At 43.1% G+C, this 14,214-nt stretch overlaps 2 protein-coding genes across 3 annotated transcripts; one reads left to right on the top strand and one right to left on the bottom strand.

Moving 5' to 3' along the window:
- Positions 1–1,084: 1,084 nt before the first annotated feature.
- Trim68 (tripartite motif containing 68) lies at positions 1,085–14,214 on the bottom strand. 2 transcript variants are annotated; one of them, XM_035442324.1, is made up of 6 exons: positions 11,261–14,214; positions 9,414–9,509; positions 7,511–7,771; positions 7,079–7,101; positions 5,147–5,247; positions 1,085–4,948 (listed from the first exon to the last, which is right to left on the bottom strand). In XM_035442324.1, exons 1-6 carry the CDS (start codon positions 11,684–11,686, stop codon positions 4,398–4,400), a joined length of 1,458 nt encoding a protein of 485 aa, XP_035298215.1. In that variant the 5' UTR covers positions 11,687–14,214; the 3' UTR covers positions 1,085–4,397. The 2 variants fall into 2 exon arrangements, with proteins under 2 accessions (XP_035298215.1, XP_035298216.1); XM_035442325.1 differs by lacking the exon at positions 7,079–7,101 and having other exon boundaries at positions 4,849–4,948.
- Positions 1,669–2,649, top strand: LOC100762292 (olfactory receptor 52I2). Its single transcript, XM_027407892.2, has one exon. The coding sequence runs from the start codon at positions 1,684–1,686 to the stop codon at positions 2,647–2,649; it is 966 nt and encodes a 321-aa protein (XP_027263693.1). The 5' UTR covers positions 1,669–1,683.

Below are 14,214 nucleotides of genomic sequence, written 5' to 3'. Positions count from 1 at the left end.
ATTGTCAAGCCAATACCTGTCTTGTCGGTGATATGGCCACTCCAAGCTAAGGCCTCAGGGGATGCAATCAATATTCAGACCCTGTGGGCTTAAGGAGATAGGGTGGGGGACTTCATATGGTCTACTCCACAGTTAGAGTCTTGAGTTAATTTCTTAGGTCCAGCTACCTGTGCATGTCCCAGGAGAGAGGAATAATCTGGGAGCAGTCAGAAAATATGCTGAGGCAGGAATGTAGCCTACTAAAATATGCTTGCCACATCCATTCTGATTCTGAATGCAACTCCATTTTGTTATCAGTAGTTTGTATGACATCAGAGCCATAGACATACTCTTAGGCTTTATAATTAGAGGTAGAGTTGTACACAGTATAAGAAAGTTCTTTTTTACAGAATTGATAACAGAAAAATATTAAATGAGCTGACAAAAGAACAGAGACTGAGCTCTTCATTGCATTCTAAAATTATATTGGCAGTTAAGCCAACTCTATGGGAAAACCTCAGTGGCTGATTGTGGTAGGACAACTGAAAACCTTAAGAGAATAGGGAATGGGTGTTGTGTTGGTGGATTTAGGTCTTGTTTTCTTTGTTTGTTTCTTTGTTTTTCCCTCCTTCCCTCGCTCCCTCCCTCCCTCCTCCTCTCCTTCCTTCCTTCCTTCCTTCCTTCCTTCCTTCCTTCCCCTTCTTTCTTTCTTTCTTTCTTTCTTTCTTTCTTTCTTTCTTTCTTTCTTTCTTTCTTTCTTTCTTTCTTTCTTTCTTTCTAAAAGACAGGGTTTCCCTATGTAGCCCTGATGTCTTGGAAATTATTCTGTAGACCAGATTGGTCTCTGACTCAGAGATCCACCTGCTTCTGCCTCCCTAATGATGGGATTAAAGGCATGTGCCACCACTGCTGGTGGATTTAGTTATTTTTAATTTAGTCTCTGTTGTACTTACTTATGTATGTTCTTAGGGTGATCTGGAGTTAAAAGGTTAAGCAGAGAAACTGAAGCTCATTTTAAAATTTGCTGAAAAATTTGAAAACTTAGTACTTTATATTAGTCTTCCATTTAAATTTCAAAACACCAATGATCAAATTAAGGCACAGAAAGTTTACATGATATGACCAAGGGAAAAACAGGTGGTAAGTGATACAATGATGTTTTTAGTTGTGGGGTGTGACTCTAGAAGCAATATAATTAGTTCCTTCTCTTTCTGCAGCAGGGCAAAAGAAGCACATAGAACTTTGTTTCAGATTCTAGGAAAAACTCTAGGTTTTACCCTGAAGATCAACCAACATCTTCTGACAATGATACCACTTGAACAAGAGTCACCCACTAGAAAATACAAGAGAGACTGAGGTAGAGCATTAGGACTGCCAGTTCATATCTTTTCTAGTCATTCTGAGAAATTTTATGAGAAAGGTTTCTAACTTTGCCTCTTCATGCAATGTGAGAGGAGAAAGGCCACAGACTTCCTAAAGGAGGAAAATCAACAGATGATCTGACCAATGAGTCGACTCCGTTAACACAGACAATCTTGATGAGCATGGGAAATGGAGCAAAATGGTTTAATTTGTGTTTTCTGATTTGGAAAACACTGCCTCGACACTCAGATTTGCCTGTACCACAGAGAGGAACACATCTGGTGGCACTCCATCCTCTCATCTTCCATCACTTTATATTGTAACAGAAAGCCCATCTCACCTATGATGTCAGGACCATCCTACAACCACACAATGGAATCTCCTGCCACCTTCCTCCTCGTGGGCATCCCAGGTTTGCAGTCTTCCTATCTCGGGCTGGCCATCTCATTTAGTGCTATGTACAGCACAGCCCTCTTAGGAAACACCCTCATCATTACTGTGATCTGCACAGATTCCACTCTACAAGAGCCCATGTACTTCTTTCTATGTGTTTTGGCTGCTGTGGACATTGTTATGGCTTCTTCTGTGGTACCTAAGATGGTGAGCATCTTCAGCTCAGGAGACAGCTCCATCAGCTTTAATGCCTGCTTCACTCAGATGTACTTTATCCACACAGCCACAGCTGTGGAGACAGGGCTGCTACTGGCCATGGCTTTTGATCGCTATGTGGCCATCTGCAAGCCCCTACACTACAAACGAATTCTCAAACCTAAATTGATGCTGGGATTATGTGTGACTATCATCAGTAGAGCTGTCATTTCTGTGACTCCATTAAGTTGGATGTTGAGTCACTTGCCTTTCTGTGGTTCCAATGTAGTTTTCCATTCTTACTGTGAACACATGGCTGTGGCCAAGTTAGTATGTGCAGACCCCACGCCCACCAGTTTGTATAGCTTGATTTGTTCTTCTATTATTGTGGGCTCTGATACGGTCTTCATTGCTGCCTCCTATATTTTGATTCTCAGGGCAGTATTTGGTCTGTCCTCAAAGAATGCACAGAGGAAGGCATTAAGCACATGCGGCTCTCATGTGGGAGTTATGTGTCTATTCTATCTCCCTGGGATGGCATCCATATATATAGCATGGTTATGGCACGATGTAGTTCCGATGCACACTCAAGTGTTGTTAGCTGACTTGTATCTGATTATCCCACCTACCTTAAACCCTGTCATTTATGGTATTAGGACCAAGCAGATCCGGGAGAGGATGAAGATGTTGCTGACGTGCTTCCTTAGAAAAGGTTCGTGAACATAAAGCTCTACTATTTAGTTCCCTAGACGAGTGCACAATGTTTTAAAGATGAATGAGGCTAGACTGTATGACGCTGTAAACACTATGCTTGCATAAAATTTCAATTTTTAGTGAGAATGCTATGGATATAGGATGACTGAAATAGTCTGATATGTTTAATAATTTCATTTAAATTGTATGTGCAATAAAATACAAACCTGGGAACATGGAAGCAACACACAATTGGTCCCTTCCCATAGACAGAGCCAATTTTGTCACATGCCAATTTTGTTACTTTTGGGCCATTTTTGTATAACTTTCCCTGACATAACAACCACTGTAAACCAACAGTTCAGTATACAATTTTACTTCCTTTTTATTATTCCTTTCATCTGACTCCTAAGTTGGCTTTTGTTTAGTATGGTTCTCTCCACACATTTTTTCTCTCCTACATCTTAAAGAGAATTGTTATACATGATAACATGAACCAAGTTGATCTCTTTGGTGGCGTCTGAAGATCCCAATTTAACACCAGCTAGCTTCCAATTTAATACTAGCTAGCTGCTGAATGGGCTCTCCTTCCTTCCTGATGACTTTATTTCATCTTCCTTGCTATTATCTTGCTTTCTATTTTGACAGACCTCACTCTAAGCCAGAGACAAACACATGTAATCGGATATACAACATACCTCTGTGGACAAGTGTCAGTGTACCCTTGTGACACAGTGTGACATGGCCATCTTTTTGTTCAAAGGGCTCTAGGCTGTTGGGAGGGACCATAAGGAAGAAACATGCTGCTCTGAAGGCTCTGGCTGCATACAGCAAAGGGGGATGGTTGCCATGTGCAGAATCCATTGTTTGCCCTCCCTTCTCTACAGAGAACAAAAGTATGGGGTGGATTTTGTGATTTTACAATGAATTGGTGAGGTAGAAGGACATGTTATTTTAAGCCAGATTAGAGCCACTTTTCCAAAAAGGTCACACAAATCCTCTCAAACATGTTTCAGACCCGAATGTAATGAGTCACTGGGACTTGTGATCTGTGAGTTGTCAACTCTATTTCCTTTGAATGTGAAAATCATTTACAACCTTTAAAATCTTACCTCCCACTCCCTGTAGGAAACAACTTAAGGCTGTTTCAGTTTCTTCATCCATAAAGTAAAAAATAAAAACTAAGGACCCCAACTTTTCTGATCCTGCTTCTTAGAGAAAAGACAGTCCCAGGACACAGACCTCCCCCCAACCCCAAGCTCAGGGAGGTGATGCACTAAGTATCCTGGGTGAGGTCTGCACTCCGTGCTGGGAGAGCACAGATTGTGTGTTTCTCAAGTCTGGGGCTCAGGGTTTGTTTGGTAACAGCAAGTCTCAGGTGAAGCACCCTTTCACCATGGCAGTCAACTCTGGACAGGTGCACTCTTATTTTGTCTCACTGGAAACCCTATTTAAAAGCTTTTCTGGAGCATGCAATCATTTCCTCATTGGCACACACTTAGTTATGGAACCAGTGAGGAATTGTAACCTCCAGAGTAGACAAAGCCCATCATCTCTGTCATGTTTCCATCATGGGTCACAATGCTTATCTGACTGGACTGCTTTTTTTGTGAGTGGTACTAACAGTTTGGCCTAAAGGCAAGGTACCGTGAGGTCAGGTAGAAGGATCTCTAGGTACTAAGCTGGGTTCAGGGGTATGCTTATTAATGGAAGAACTCTCCAGCAGTCCTGTGTACCAGGCCAAATTCCAACATTGGCTTAGTATGGTATCTCTCCTAGTCTTCCCCAACCAGGGAACAAATGGTGAGGGGAGTGGTGTTGTTGGTGGCAATGCTGTAGCAAGGACTAAAATAGGGCAGGAGGCGGCCAGGGAAGGGATAATGGGGGAAAGTAAAGATGTGGGAGCCATCATCAGTCACATTGTAGAAGGAGATGTCATGGGCCTCATAATCTAGGAAGATTCCTACTCGGTGTGGAGGGACTGACAAGGGCAAGAGGGGGTATTCATCAGTGCCTGCCCGGTACTCTGTTCCCTTCCTCAGTCTTATCACCCAGAAGCCATAGTGGGGGGATAAATAGACCACCTCCTTCCGATCTACATTTTCCATACATACTCCCAGGCCCCATTCAGACCTGTTGCCAACCTCTACCTCCCAATAGTGCCGGCCTGAGGAGATGCACTGGCTGCCCAAGACAATGTTATAGCGATAAAATCTCTCAGGATTGTCAGGCAGGTTCTGTTGGGTGTCTCCATAGTGCACACTTTTTCTGTCCTTGGACACGACAAGGCGGGAGTAAGCTGTGTCTGGATCTAGGCGCACATCCACTAGGAAAAAAGATTCTGGTATTAACACTGATGCCAAACAAGGGGGAGTGTTGGAGGGTGTAGGTACCCTGATGAAGACAGAGTTCTTAGTGATGGGTGGGATGGGGCTAGATGAGACACCCAGATAACACTGAGTCATTTTACTTCTAGGGGTGAAGTCCCTCCCACTGCCCATCCCAATCCCTAGGCATCCAATACCTGCATATGTCTTTAGGATCTCTCTTAGTCCTGGCACACAACAACCTGTCTTTAGCTCCAAGGAGATTGGCTCTGGCTGCTGAAAGCTCCAAGATTTGCTCCTGCAGAAGAGGGTGTGTTTTGGATTCAGCAGTCTGAGCTCTTCCCCACAAAGCATCCTTTCCTTCCTTAGTCCAGGGAAGAGTGGCTTGGCCACAGCCAGTCAGTTAGATTCTCCTGCTCATCAAAGCTGAGGTGGGATAGCTGACTTGTTGAGTTTTAAATCATTCATGACAGAGAGTTAAGAATACTTACAACTCTCTGATGACACCCTATGGAAGGCCTCACCATCCAGGGGGAGCAGAAAGGATATGTGATAGGTAGGGTTTTAGTTGGGGGTTGGTGGTAGAGGAGGATGGGAAGGAGAAGGGAACTGGGATTGTCATGTAAGACAATCTTGTTTCTAACTCAAATAAAAAACTGCAAAAAAAGGTACTTACAACTTCCTGTTGTGGGAAAGGTTAAGTATTAGGATAGAAGAAGAGAAAGAGATTTGTCACCAAGTGTTGGAGGCCATGGGAATATACAGCAGGTGACAACTAGTGTTCAACAGGCCAACCTACCAGATGAGTGATTCTCTGATGGAGAACTCCACCTGGCATGTCCATGGGGTCACTGGCTGCAGATAACTGTTTCTGTTTGTAATTTCTCTCATGAGTTACTTCATTTCTTCCCTAAGAATAGTTTTGGGTGTTTTCCCATTGCCTGTGTGTGTATCTCACGAAAATATTCTGTCTACTGGGCACACATATAGCTGTGGATGATCAGGAAGATGACTTCTCATTAACTGTGTATTTCCATTTGATATATAGAAAATATACTAGGACATGCTTCATAATTAGATCTATTGTCCCACGAGGACTGTGAAGCACTTAAAAGCCTTTTTGTTCCTTTTACTCAGACTAATATCAGAAAACAACAATTTCTCCTCAGTCTATGGCAAACTTCACACAATTAGCTTACTTTTACCTCAGAGCAAGTTCAAACTAGACTAAAGGTTTTTGTAATTCTATCATGAGTTTAAAACTTTACAGTTATGCATCAGGTCAGAGTCACAGGTGTCTAACCAAGGTTATTAACACAAAGAAGCCTAAGAAATCATGCCAGTTCTTCGTTTGCCAAGTCTAGCTGATGAAAGAACTATATCTCATAGTTTATCTCACTGGGCACTGCACCCTCACCCTTTGGTCACAGTCTTCCTCCAGAAACCTTGAAATTTTGCATTGCCATGGTAAAGGGCTCTGCCCTTATCGCTCACCCAAAGGCATGTGCTTTTGACCAATGAAATGTAACTCCTGTAATTTTTTTAAATTATTGCTTCAGCCTTCTGTAAAAAAAAAAAGTGAATTTAGGCTAGAGGAACAGAGAAGCAGAGGGAGTTGTAACAGAGAATTGAAACAAAGAACTAGAAGCTGCAGAGGTAGAATTAGAGCCAGCAGAAGAATAAAGAACGTGACTCAAACAGCACGTGTGTGAGTTCATTCCATACCCCTTAGATGAGAAATTTTCTAAGTTCCCTTCACTAAGCTATAGCATCTGCCCTGAACCTTGGAAGATTGTTTTGTGAGCTGGACTCACAAGCTATCTATAGCCAAGGAGAAAGGCCGATACTCTGAGCTGAGACTCGCATGTGGCATCTTCTCAGACTATTTGCATGAAACGACATACTTCAGCTTTACTTAAATTCTTACTGGTAATACCTGGAATGAATTTGATTAGATGCAAGATAGGAGAGGCCAACAAATCTTCTTTATCCAATATAAAGTAAGTAAGATGGTGAGTCAGCATCTGCTTTCTGTAGGTATTCAGTCTATTCCTTCTCCATTTGTGGCTCTGGCCAGGCCTCTCTATCCCCTGTAGAGTGCCCCAGAGGCTCTGAGGATGGGAACATACCTGTTTAAAGCTTCCTGAATACCCTAGAAGGAGAAAACAATGCAGCCCATGAGAGTGATGTGCCTCAGAGGGTAGACAGACACAGAGGCTGGGGAGAAGCTAGCTGATGGGAGGACAGCTGAGTGGACTTGGCCTGGCTGAACAACTTCAAGCTCCATTTTGAGATGGCCAGGATAGAAGGGACTGAAATGCTGTCAGATATCAGAGTAAGCAACTGATGTCCTTCTATTCCTTGCTGGGTGGATGGTCTGTCTTATGAGACTATTAATAGTCAGGTCATTTACCCTATCAGAAAAAGGACAGAGGCTATGGGACCCTCAGCTGGTGGGCACTATGATGATAGGCCTGTGAAGAACTAGTGAACACTTTCCCCTGGAGTCCCAGTCCATCTTCAGTTCTCATTCAGGTGTGCCAGGAAAGGATGCTACTCACCTGCACCATCCAGCGTACAGGTCTCTGGGATCTCTCTTCCAGCTCCACGATCATCCTCCATAGGACCTGGCTCTGCTGGATGATCTTCTCGTGTCTCAACTCCAGTTTGTTTAGTGTCTCTCTCTCCTCCTGCTCTAGGCTAGCCTGAGCTGCAGCTGCCTCCTCTTCCACCTGCGCACACGGCAGTTCTTTTTCCTTTAATAACTGCTGATATTTTTCAAACTCCCAGAGGATGCTCTGCTTTCGTATTTCCATCTGTGTCTGTGGAGTCAAGATGGGATTAGCACTGATCCTCTCAGCGTAAGGGTCACATGGAATGGAGGACACTAACATGTGGAAATACACACACTATCAAAATGCTTTGGTATGACCATGTACTGGGTGCTATGAAGGGAAAGACAAAGGACCCAATCTTCCTATCTTCCTGACTCCACATATCCTCAGAGTACCATTTTTGGTCCTTTTCATAGGTAGAGTGATTTCTTACATGGGACCAGGGTATTTAAGACTTGGAATTTTGAGATCATATGTGAATAAAGAAACATTTTGGCAGTGAGATCCAAGTCTGAACATGAATTTCACTTATTCTTCCTATATATCTTGCACATATAACCTGAAGGTAATTTTATAAAATAATTTTAGTCTGCTTGCATTCTGAATGTGACCTATAAGTAAGTGGAACTTTCTTCTGTGGTGATATTTTGTTTGTGCTTTAACAAATAAAGCTTTCCTGAAGATCAGAGTATGGAGCTAGCCACTAGTTGGTCATAGAGGCCAGGCAGTGGTGACTGACACCTCTAATCCCAGTACTTGGGGGTCACATGCCTATAATCCTAGCACTAGGGAGGTGGAGGCAGGAGTGATATGGCTGGGCTGAGAGAGGAATATAAGGCAGGAGGTGTCAGGAGCTCAAGGCATTCAGTCTGAGGATTCCTACAGGCAAGATGGAGCATTCAGTTTGAGGATTGTAGGGACAGGATGGCCCCTTTGGTCTGAGAATTCAGTAGGGGTAAGAACTAATGGCTGCTGCTCTGCTTCTTTGATCTTTCACCATTTACCCCTATGTCTGACATGGGGTTTTTATTAGGACCAATTAGAATTCATGTAATATTCTTCTACTTTTGGTACCATGTTGGTTATAAGACACTTTGGATTTTGGAGCATTTTGGATTTCACATTTCTGGATGAGTGACATTTAATCTGTTCTACTCTTATCAGCTCCAGTAGGATCTAGGGTATTACCTTTCTTTTTTTCTTGAGACAGGGTTCCAGTATACAGTTCCACTACATTGTTACAGACCAGGTAGGACTTAAAGTTGTAGCAATTCTCTACCTCTCAAGGGCTGGTTTATAGGTGTGCACCACCATTCTAGTACAGGGTATCATGTTGATATGATAAGATGTGGACTACCTTCCGTTTTCAGAATAAGAGCAGGAAGGTTTCACTGATGGTTACTAAGGACATTAACTACACTGTTGGGTAGTTTTTCTTCTCATTGATGTTTTTATGCTTACTGTATCATTTTAGCCCACTGTGAGGTTACTGTCTCTTGATCAAGAGTTCTGAGAGTTTTATGCCTATTGACTTCAAATGTATTTCAGAGGTGGTTTTCTAAAGTCTTAGCAGCTATGCTATCACTCAGCAAAGTGAAACAGAAACTGTTCTTGCCTGCCACCCATCAAGCCACAACCCCTGAGCTCATGAGTGCACATTACTGTTCTTTTCTCACACATAGAGACATAAGGTAACTGCTTCCTCACAACCTATAAGCTGGACCTGAGAAGTTATGTGATCTTAAGTAAAGGGAAAACTGAAGGCTCTGCTTCACAGATGTGAGGATGCCTCCACTGTCAGCAGTGGAAGAGAAGGATGGCATGAGCCCCTTTATCAAGTGAGACCTGCCTTCCATCTGGCAGCTTGTTCCTTCTCTCTGACTTCCAGCTTCCAGGCTTCTTCCTGTCCTTTCCTGAGAAGTCCCAGAGCCTCCTGGAGTTTCCACTGCAAGAGACAGGAAGCTCATGAGAATGATCAATGTTCCTCAGGCAACAGGCTTGAATAAATACTAAGAGAAAACAGAATGCCATAGAAGGCACAGATTGTCTATGGGACACTCAGGGAAACTCTTTGGTTTGAGAATCATCTTAACTCCCATAGTTCCCAAGCATCTGTAAAGGTCTATAGTCATACTTTCTAGGAAATGAAGACTATGCATTTTCCTACCCAGGACTGTTTTATTTTCATTAATTTTCTTTCCTATTAGGTCCCAGAACCTTGCTGCTGAAAGTGTGGTCCAAGTCCAGGAGAATCAGCATAGCAGAATCTTGAATCTTCAAGCATTACACATACACCAACACTGCTGGGGTTAGAATGTGAAACATCCTACACAGATTCATGTGTTTGAAGACCTTATCCTTAGCTGCTGATGGTGCTTGGAAAGCTTGTAGGAAACTTTAAGAGGTAGAGCCTGGATGAAGAAAGCAGATCACTGTGGGGCAAACCTTGAGGTATTATGCCCTGGTCTCACTTCCTGTTCATTCTTCCTAACTATAGATGTCATGTGACCAGTCGCCAATTTCTCTTGCCACTGTGATTTTCCCACCCTGATGCCCTATGTCCCTTTGAACTATGAGCCAAAATGAACCTCTTCTCCCTTACCTGACTCCTTGTCAGGTATTTGATGACAGCAATAGAAAAATAACTACTACAAATACACTCCCCAGATGTTGGTGTCATCATCATTTTATAGATAAGAAAACTGAGGCTCAAAAAGTGACCCATCCAAAGTCACCCAGCTAGTAAATGACAGGGCTGGGAATTAACCAAGATCTTAACCTCCATGTCAGAATGCTAAACCGCCTCCTTGTTCTAAAACTCTCAAAACAAAATGAAACATAAACACATTTTTTATGTTTTGGATATTTGTCCTGTAGAGAAAATCACTTATTTAGAGGATTTACCACATAGTCTTACATTCTAATCCTAACCCAAAGAAATAGAATTAAGACAGAACAAGATCACTCATGCACATCTGAGAAAAGAGCAAGGGAGGCCAATCACAGTGGTGAAGACAAACAAGCAGGGCAACAGAGATGGATTATCCCAAAGTGTGGGAACAGAGCCTTAGACAAAGAACAAGGTCTCTATTCTAGACTTTTATCTCTCTTTAATTTAATCTAAAGTCAGAAAAGACCTGATAATATGGATACTATGAGTATTAATGCATTTTGAGTATGTGAGCATTGTCCGGCAGTTGGAGAATCAATCCTAAGGGACTCATCTATGGTCCTTTCCAGCTCCAGAATAATGTATCATGATCCAAAATTACTAAGCCTGAGTAAATGAAGAGATTAAAATGATTCAGCCAATGTCAAGTAACTATATGTGGCCCTAGCTGGGGCAAGTTATCAGGTCCTTGACTAATAAATAACAGTCATCATATGTAAACTCATTCAAGCCATGTAGAACTCCAATGGAAACCAAGGGTCTGCTTCAAGTTCTCAACACTAAACTAACTCATCCTTATGGTTAGGCATCCTCAAGTTAAGGCTTGAGATGGGATGCAGAGGAAATGGGAGAGAAGAAAATCTAAGGCCATGAATAAAGGGAAAGATGTAGCTCAGAATATTAGATGCAAGGATCTGTAGCCATTAGGGGCCTAGGGGATCAGCTCTCCAAGATAGGCTTCTGATACAGAGACAGCCAGATGAGAGGCAGAGGAAAGACTGGCATGGCCATGTTCTGTTGCCTACCTTATATTCCCAGGCAACATCCTTTACGGGCACAACACTGTGGGCTTCATGCGCTGGGGACTGGTTACAAGCCTTGCAGGTTACCACGTCATCCTCTTTGCAGAACATCGTTAGCGGTTCCTTGTGGAGAGTACACACATCAGTCTTCAGCCCCATTTCCACACAGAACCCTAGCAGACGGACCTTATCTACAACACTGGCCAGCTGCCAATTGGGACGTAGTTTCCTTGGCTGCACAGGAGCTCGACAGAGGGGACAGGTGTAGCCCCAGTCCTGGGATTCTCCTGAGAGCTTCCAGAGTCCAGACAGACAGCTGTGGCAGAAAGTGTGGCCACAGCTGATGCTCACAGGCTCCCTGAGGAAGGTCATACAGATGGGACAGTTCACTTCTTCCACAATGGCTTCTACTAATGCTGCAGGATCCATGGTTCCATCTGACAACAGTCTCAGAACATGAATGAAGACTGCAAAGAATAAAATAAAAACAAGAGAAACAAGAGGAAAAGGTGATTGATAAAAATACACTTAGAACCTCCACTGGCTATATATAATACACATCGGCCTCCACTGAAGTTATTACTGGGTAACACTGTTCCCACCACAGAAGGCACAATCAGGGTAGGAGTAATTAAGAAAGTGGATTTGGAGAATTCTTTTTCATTTATTTGTTCAATTCTGATTCTCCTGAGTTTATTCTTCCCTGCCATTCCCACTCTAATCATGCTATGGAAATCAACATAGTCTCTCTTGGACTAGGGCAAGTTAATAAAAAAATGTGATGATCCAACATCCAGAAAAAGGCCACAAAATACTGTCAACCTTCCTCTGTGATACTTTTTGTGTACAGTTATATGCTCGCTGCTTATATGCTCAGTTTTTCTTAGGTTGCACACTGAAGTGTAACATGAAAGTGCGATTGCAGTTCTTTCACCGTGTCCTGTAAATCACTATCTGCCTCTCTGGCATCACAGTCTCATGGTTCACCACCATAATGACACTTTCCTCGAATGCAGTGTTGCATGTTAGAGGCAGAGGGGAAATAACATCTCTCAGAAGACAAAAAGCCACGATCATGTAAGGCTATATGATGTATACAGATGATTTTTGCCCAGGCCACATGTGTGTATGGGGCTTGACTGGCCAGTGATAGGATTCTTGGCATCCTTGGTAATATTTACTAACTCACCTTGTAAGTTTGTGCTCCTAGATAGGATCTGTAAAGGGAAGATTCATATTGGCTTTAAATACTGCTGCATCTCCAGGACCTAAATAGTGTCTACCAGGCAAATAATTGCTGAATACATGCCTGCCAAATGACTCCATTAGGGTCAGTAGACAATTCCTAAACCCCAGATGCTTTTTATAGATTATTAGGTAACTGAAAATAAAGCAAAATAATAGGAAACATCTTGAGTATCTACTATGTGCCAGGCATGGCTCTGTGTACTTTACATGGATAATGTTGGTTTATTTCACAATCCAGGACAGAAACTATTAGTGTTCTCATTTTGCATGTGCTTGGGCCAGGTTTCTATTATCCTACTTTGGGAATACCACCTATCTTCTCCAGCTTCAGGGTATAAGACAAACTCAAAAGCAGAAGAAATCGCTGTATTTAGTCTTGCAGAAGGCATTTTGGAGGAACCAGGACAGAAAATCTGTAGGACTGAGATCCAGGCTATCAGCAGGTTATTCCTTCTCACCATTTTCCCTGCTTCTGCTTCTACTGTCACCACCAAACCATGAGATCCAGAACTCTAAGATTCAGTTCTGCAAATACCGAACTCAAAGGCCTATGGTGCTTCATTGCAAGCCACATGTAAGTTCTATTGGAGGAATCCTGGACCCATACCTGCTCATTTTGTCCTATTTGGGGTCATGCTGTTCTAACTGGAACTGTTTCCATGATCCTACTGTTTAATTCTCACACTGAAGATCGACTATCCATATCTTTTTTTCACAATATTCCTAATGCCATGATAAATTTAAATTACAGAGGCATTTTCCGTTTTTGTTCATTGTATTCTTGATACCAAGAACAGTGCCTCAATGTCTGTGAAACTCATGAGAATTAAATGTAAATGTTGAGATCCGGCTGATAGTAGAAGTGTTAATATCTTCATCTAAGGCAGAGTGTATGTATGTGTGCACATATGTGAGTGCCAAGCACAAAGAACGACATAAGAACCAAAAGCAGCAGTTGAAAATTTGCAAGATACTGGCTGTAGGAAAGCGTGGCAAAGCAAGAGAAATGGTAAGTCATGAAAAGTGGTGGAAGCATGTTATTTCTACACATGGCTTCAAAAAGATGTAAACATGAGAGAGCTGTCAAAGATCTGGGGATAAACAGATGTGGTTCTCTAACAGAAGATCTGCTTTAACGCTCTTTTGTCACACAGACATTACTTGGTCAAGTCTTAAAATTATTAACCGCTCAGGCTTGCTCAACTTGCTGCAGAGGACAGCTAGGAATATAGCCCAACACAAAACTATAAACTTAATTTTCTTTATGCGGTTTTTCTGTATCGTGCGGTTCTCCAGCATGAACTTGGTAGATGACAAGTCCTCTGACAAAGTCAGAATGTTGCACCCACCGGGTGTTTCCATAGTGCCTAGGGAGGGGAAGGAGCCTGGCTATAACCGGGAAGTTGGGGTAGAAGCACGAGGGCCCAGACTCGGGCATCCGAAGGTCAGGGAGGGTGGCGGACAGGGCCTTCTTAACCTTCGGGACTGGGCAGGTCCCCAGGGCAGTGGGCTGGGTAAGGAGTGCAGGACCTGTGTCTTCCAAAGATCCCCAGCTGTCGCCTCCCTTCTCTCTGCTCAGCGAAACCAGCAGTGGGGATGCGGGGCTCCAGCGGCCCAGGCCGCAGCCTCAGGCGCAGCAGGGCGCTCACCTGCGGGAAGCCGCCGACCACAGCAGCAGGCAGCGGCGACCTAGGCAGAGACAGCACCCG

This window comes from Cricetulus griseus, chromosome 3, assembly GCF_003668045.3.
Source record: "Cricetulus griseus strain 17A/GY chromosome 3, alternate assembly CriGri-PICRH-1.0, whole genome shotgun sequence".
NCBI lineage: Eukaryota > Metazoa > Chordata > Mammalia > Rodentia > Cricetidae > Cricetulus > Cricetulus griseus.
The sequence above is the reverse complement of the archived record's forward strand: the minus strand, read 5'-3'. Positions and strand labels throughout refer to the sequence as shown.

Coding starts and splice junctions, on each gene's coding strand:
- LOC100762292 (XM_027407892.2), top strand. CDS start 1,684: ATGATGTCAGGACCATCCTACAACCACACAATGGAATCTCCTGCCACC.
- Trim68 (XM_035442324.1), bottom strand. CDS start 11,686: ATGGATCCTGCAGCATTAGTAGAAGCCATTGTGGAAGAAGTGAACTGT. Junction 9,510..11,260: donor ATGTTGCCTGGGAATATAAG/GTAGGCAACAGA, acceptor TGTCTCTTGCAG/TGGAAACTCCAGGAGGCTCT. Junction 7,772..9,413: donor AACAAGCTGCCAGATGGAAG/GCAGGTCTCACT, acceptor TTGACTCCACAG/ACACAGATGGAAATACGAAA.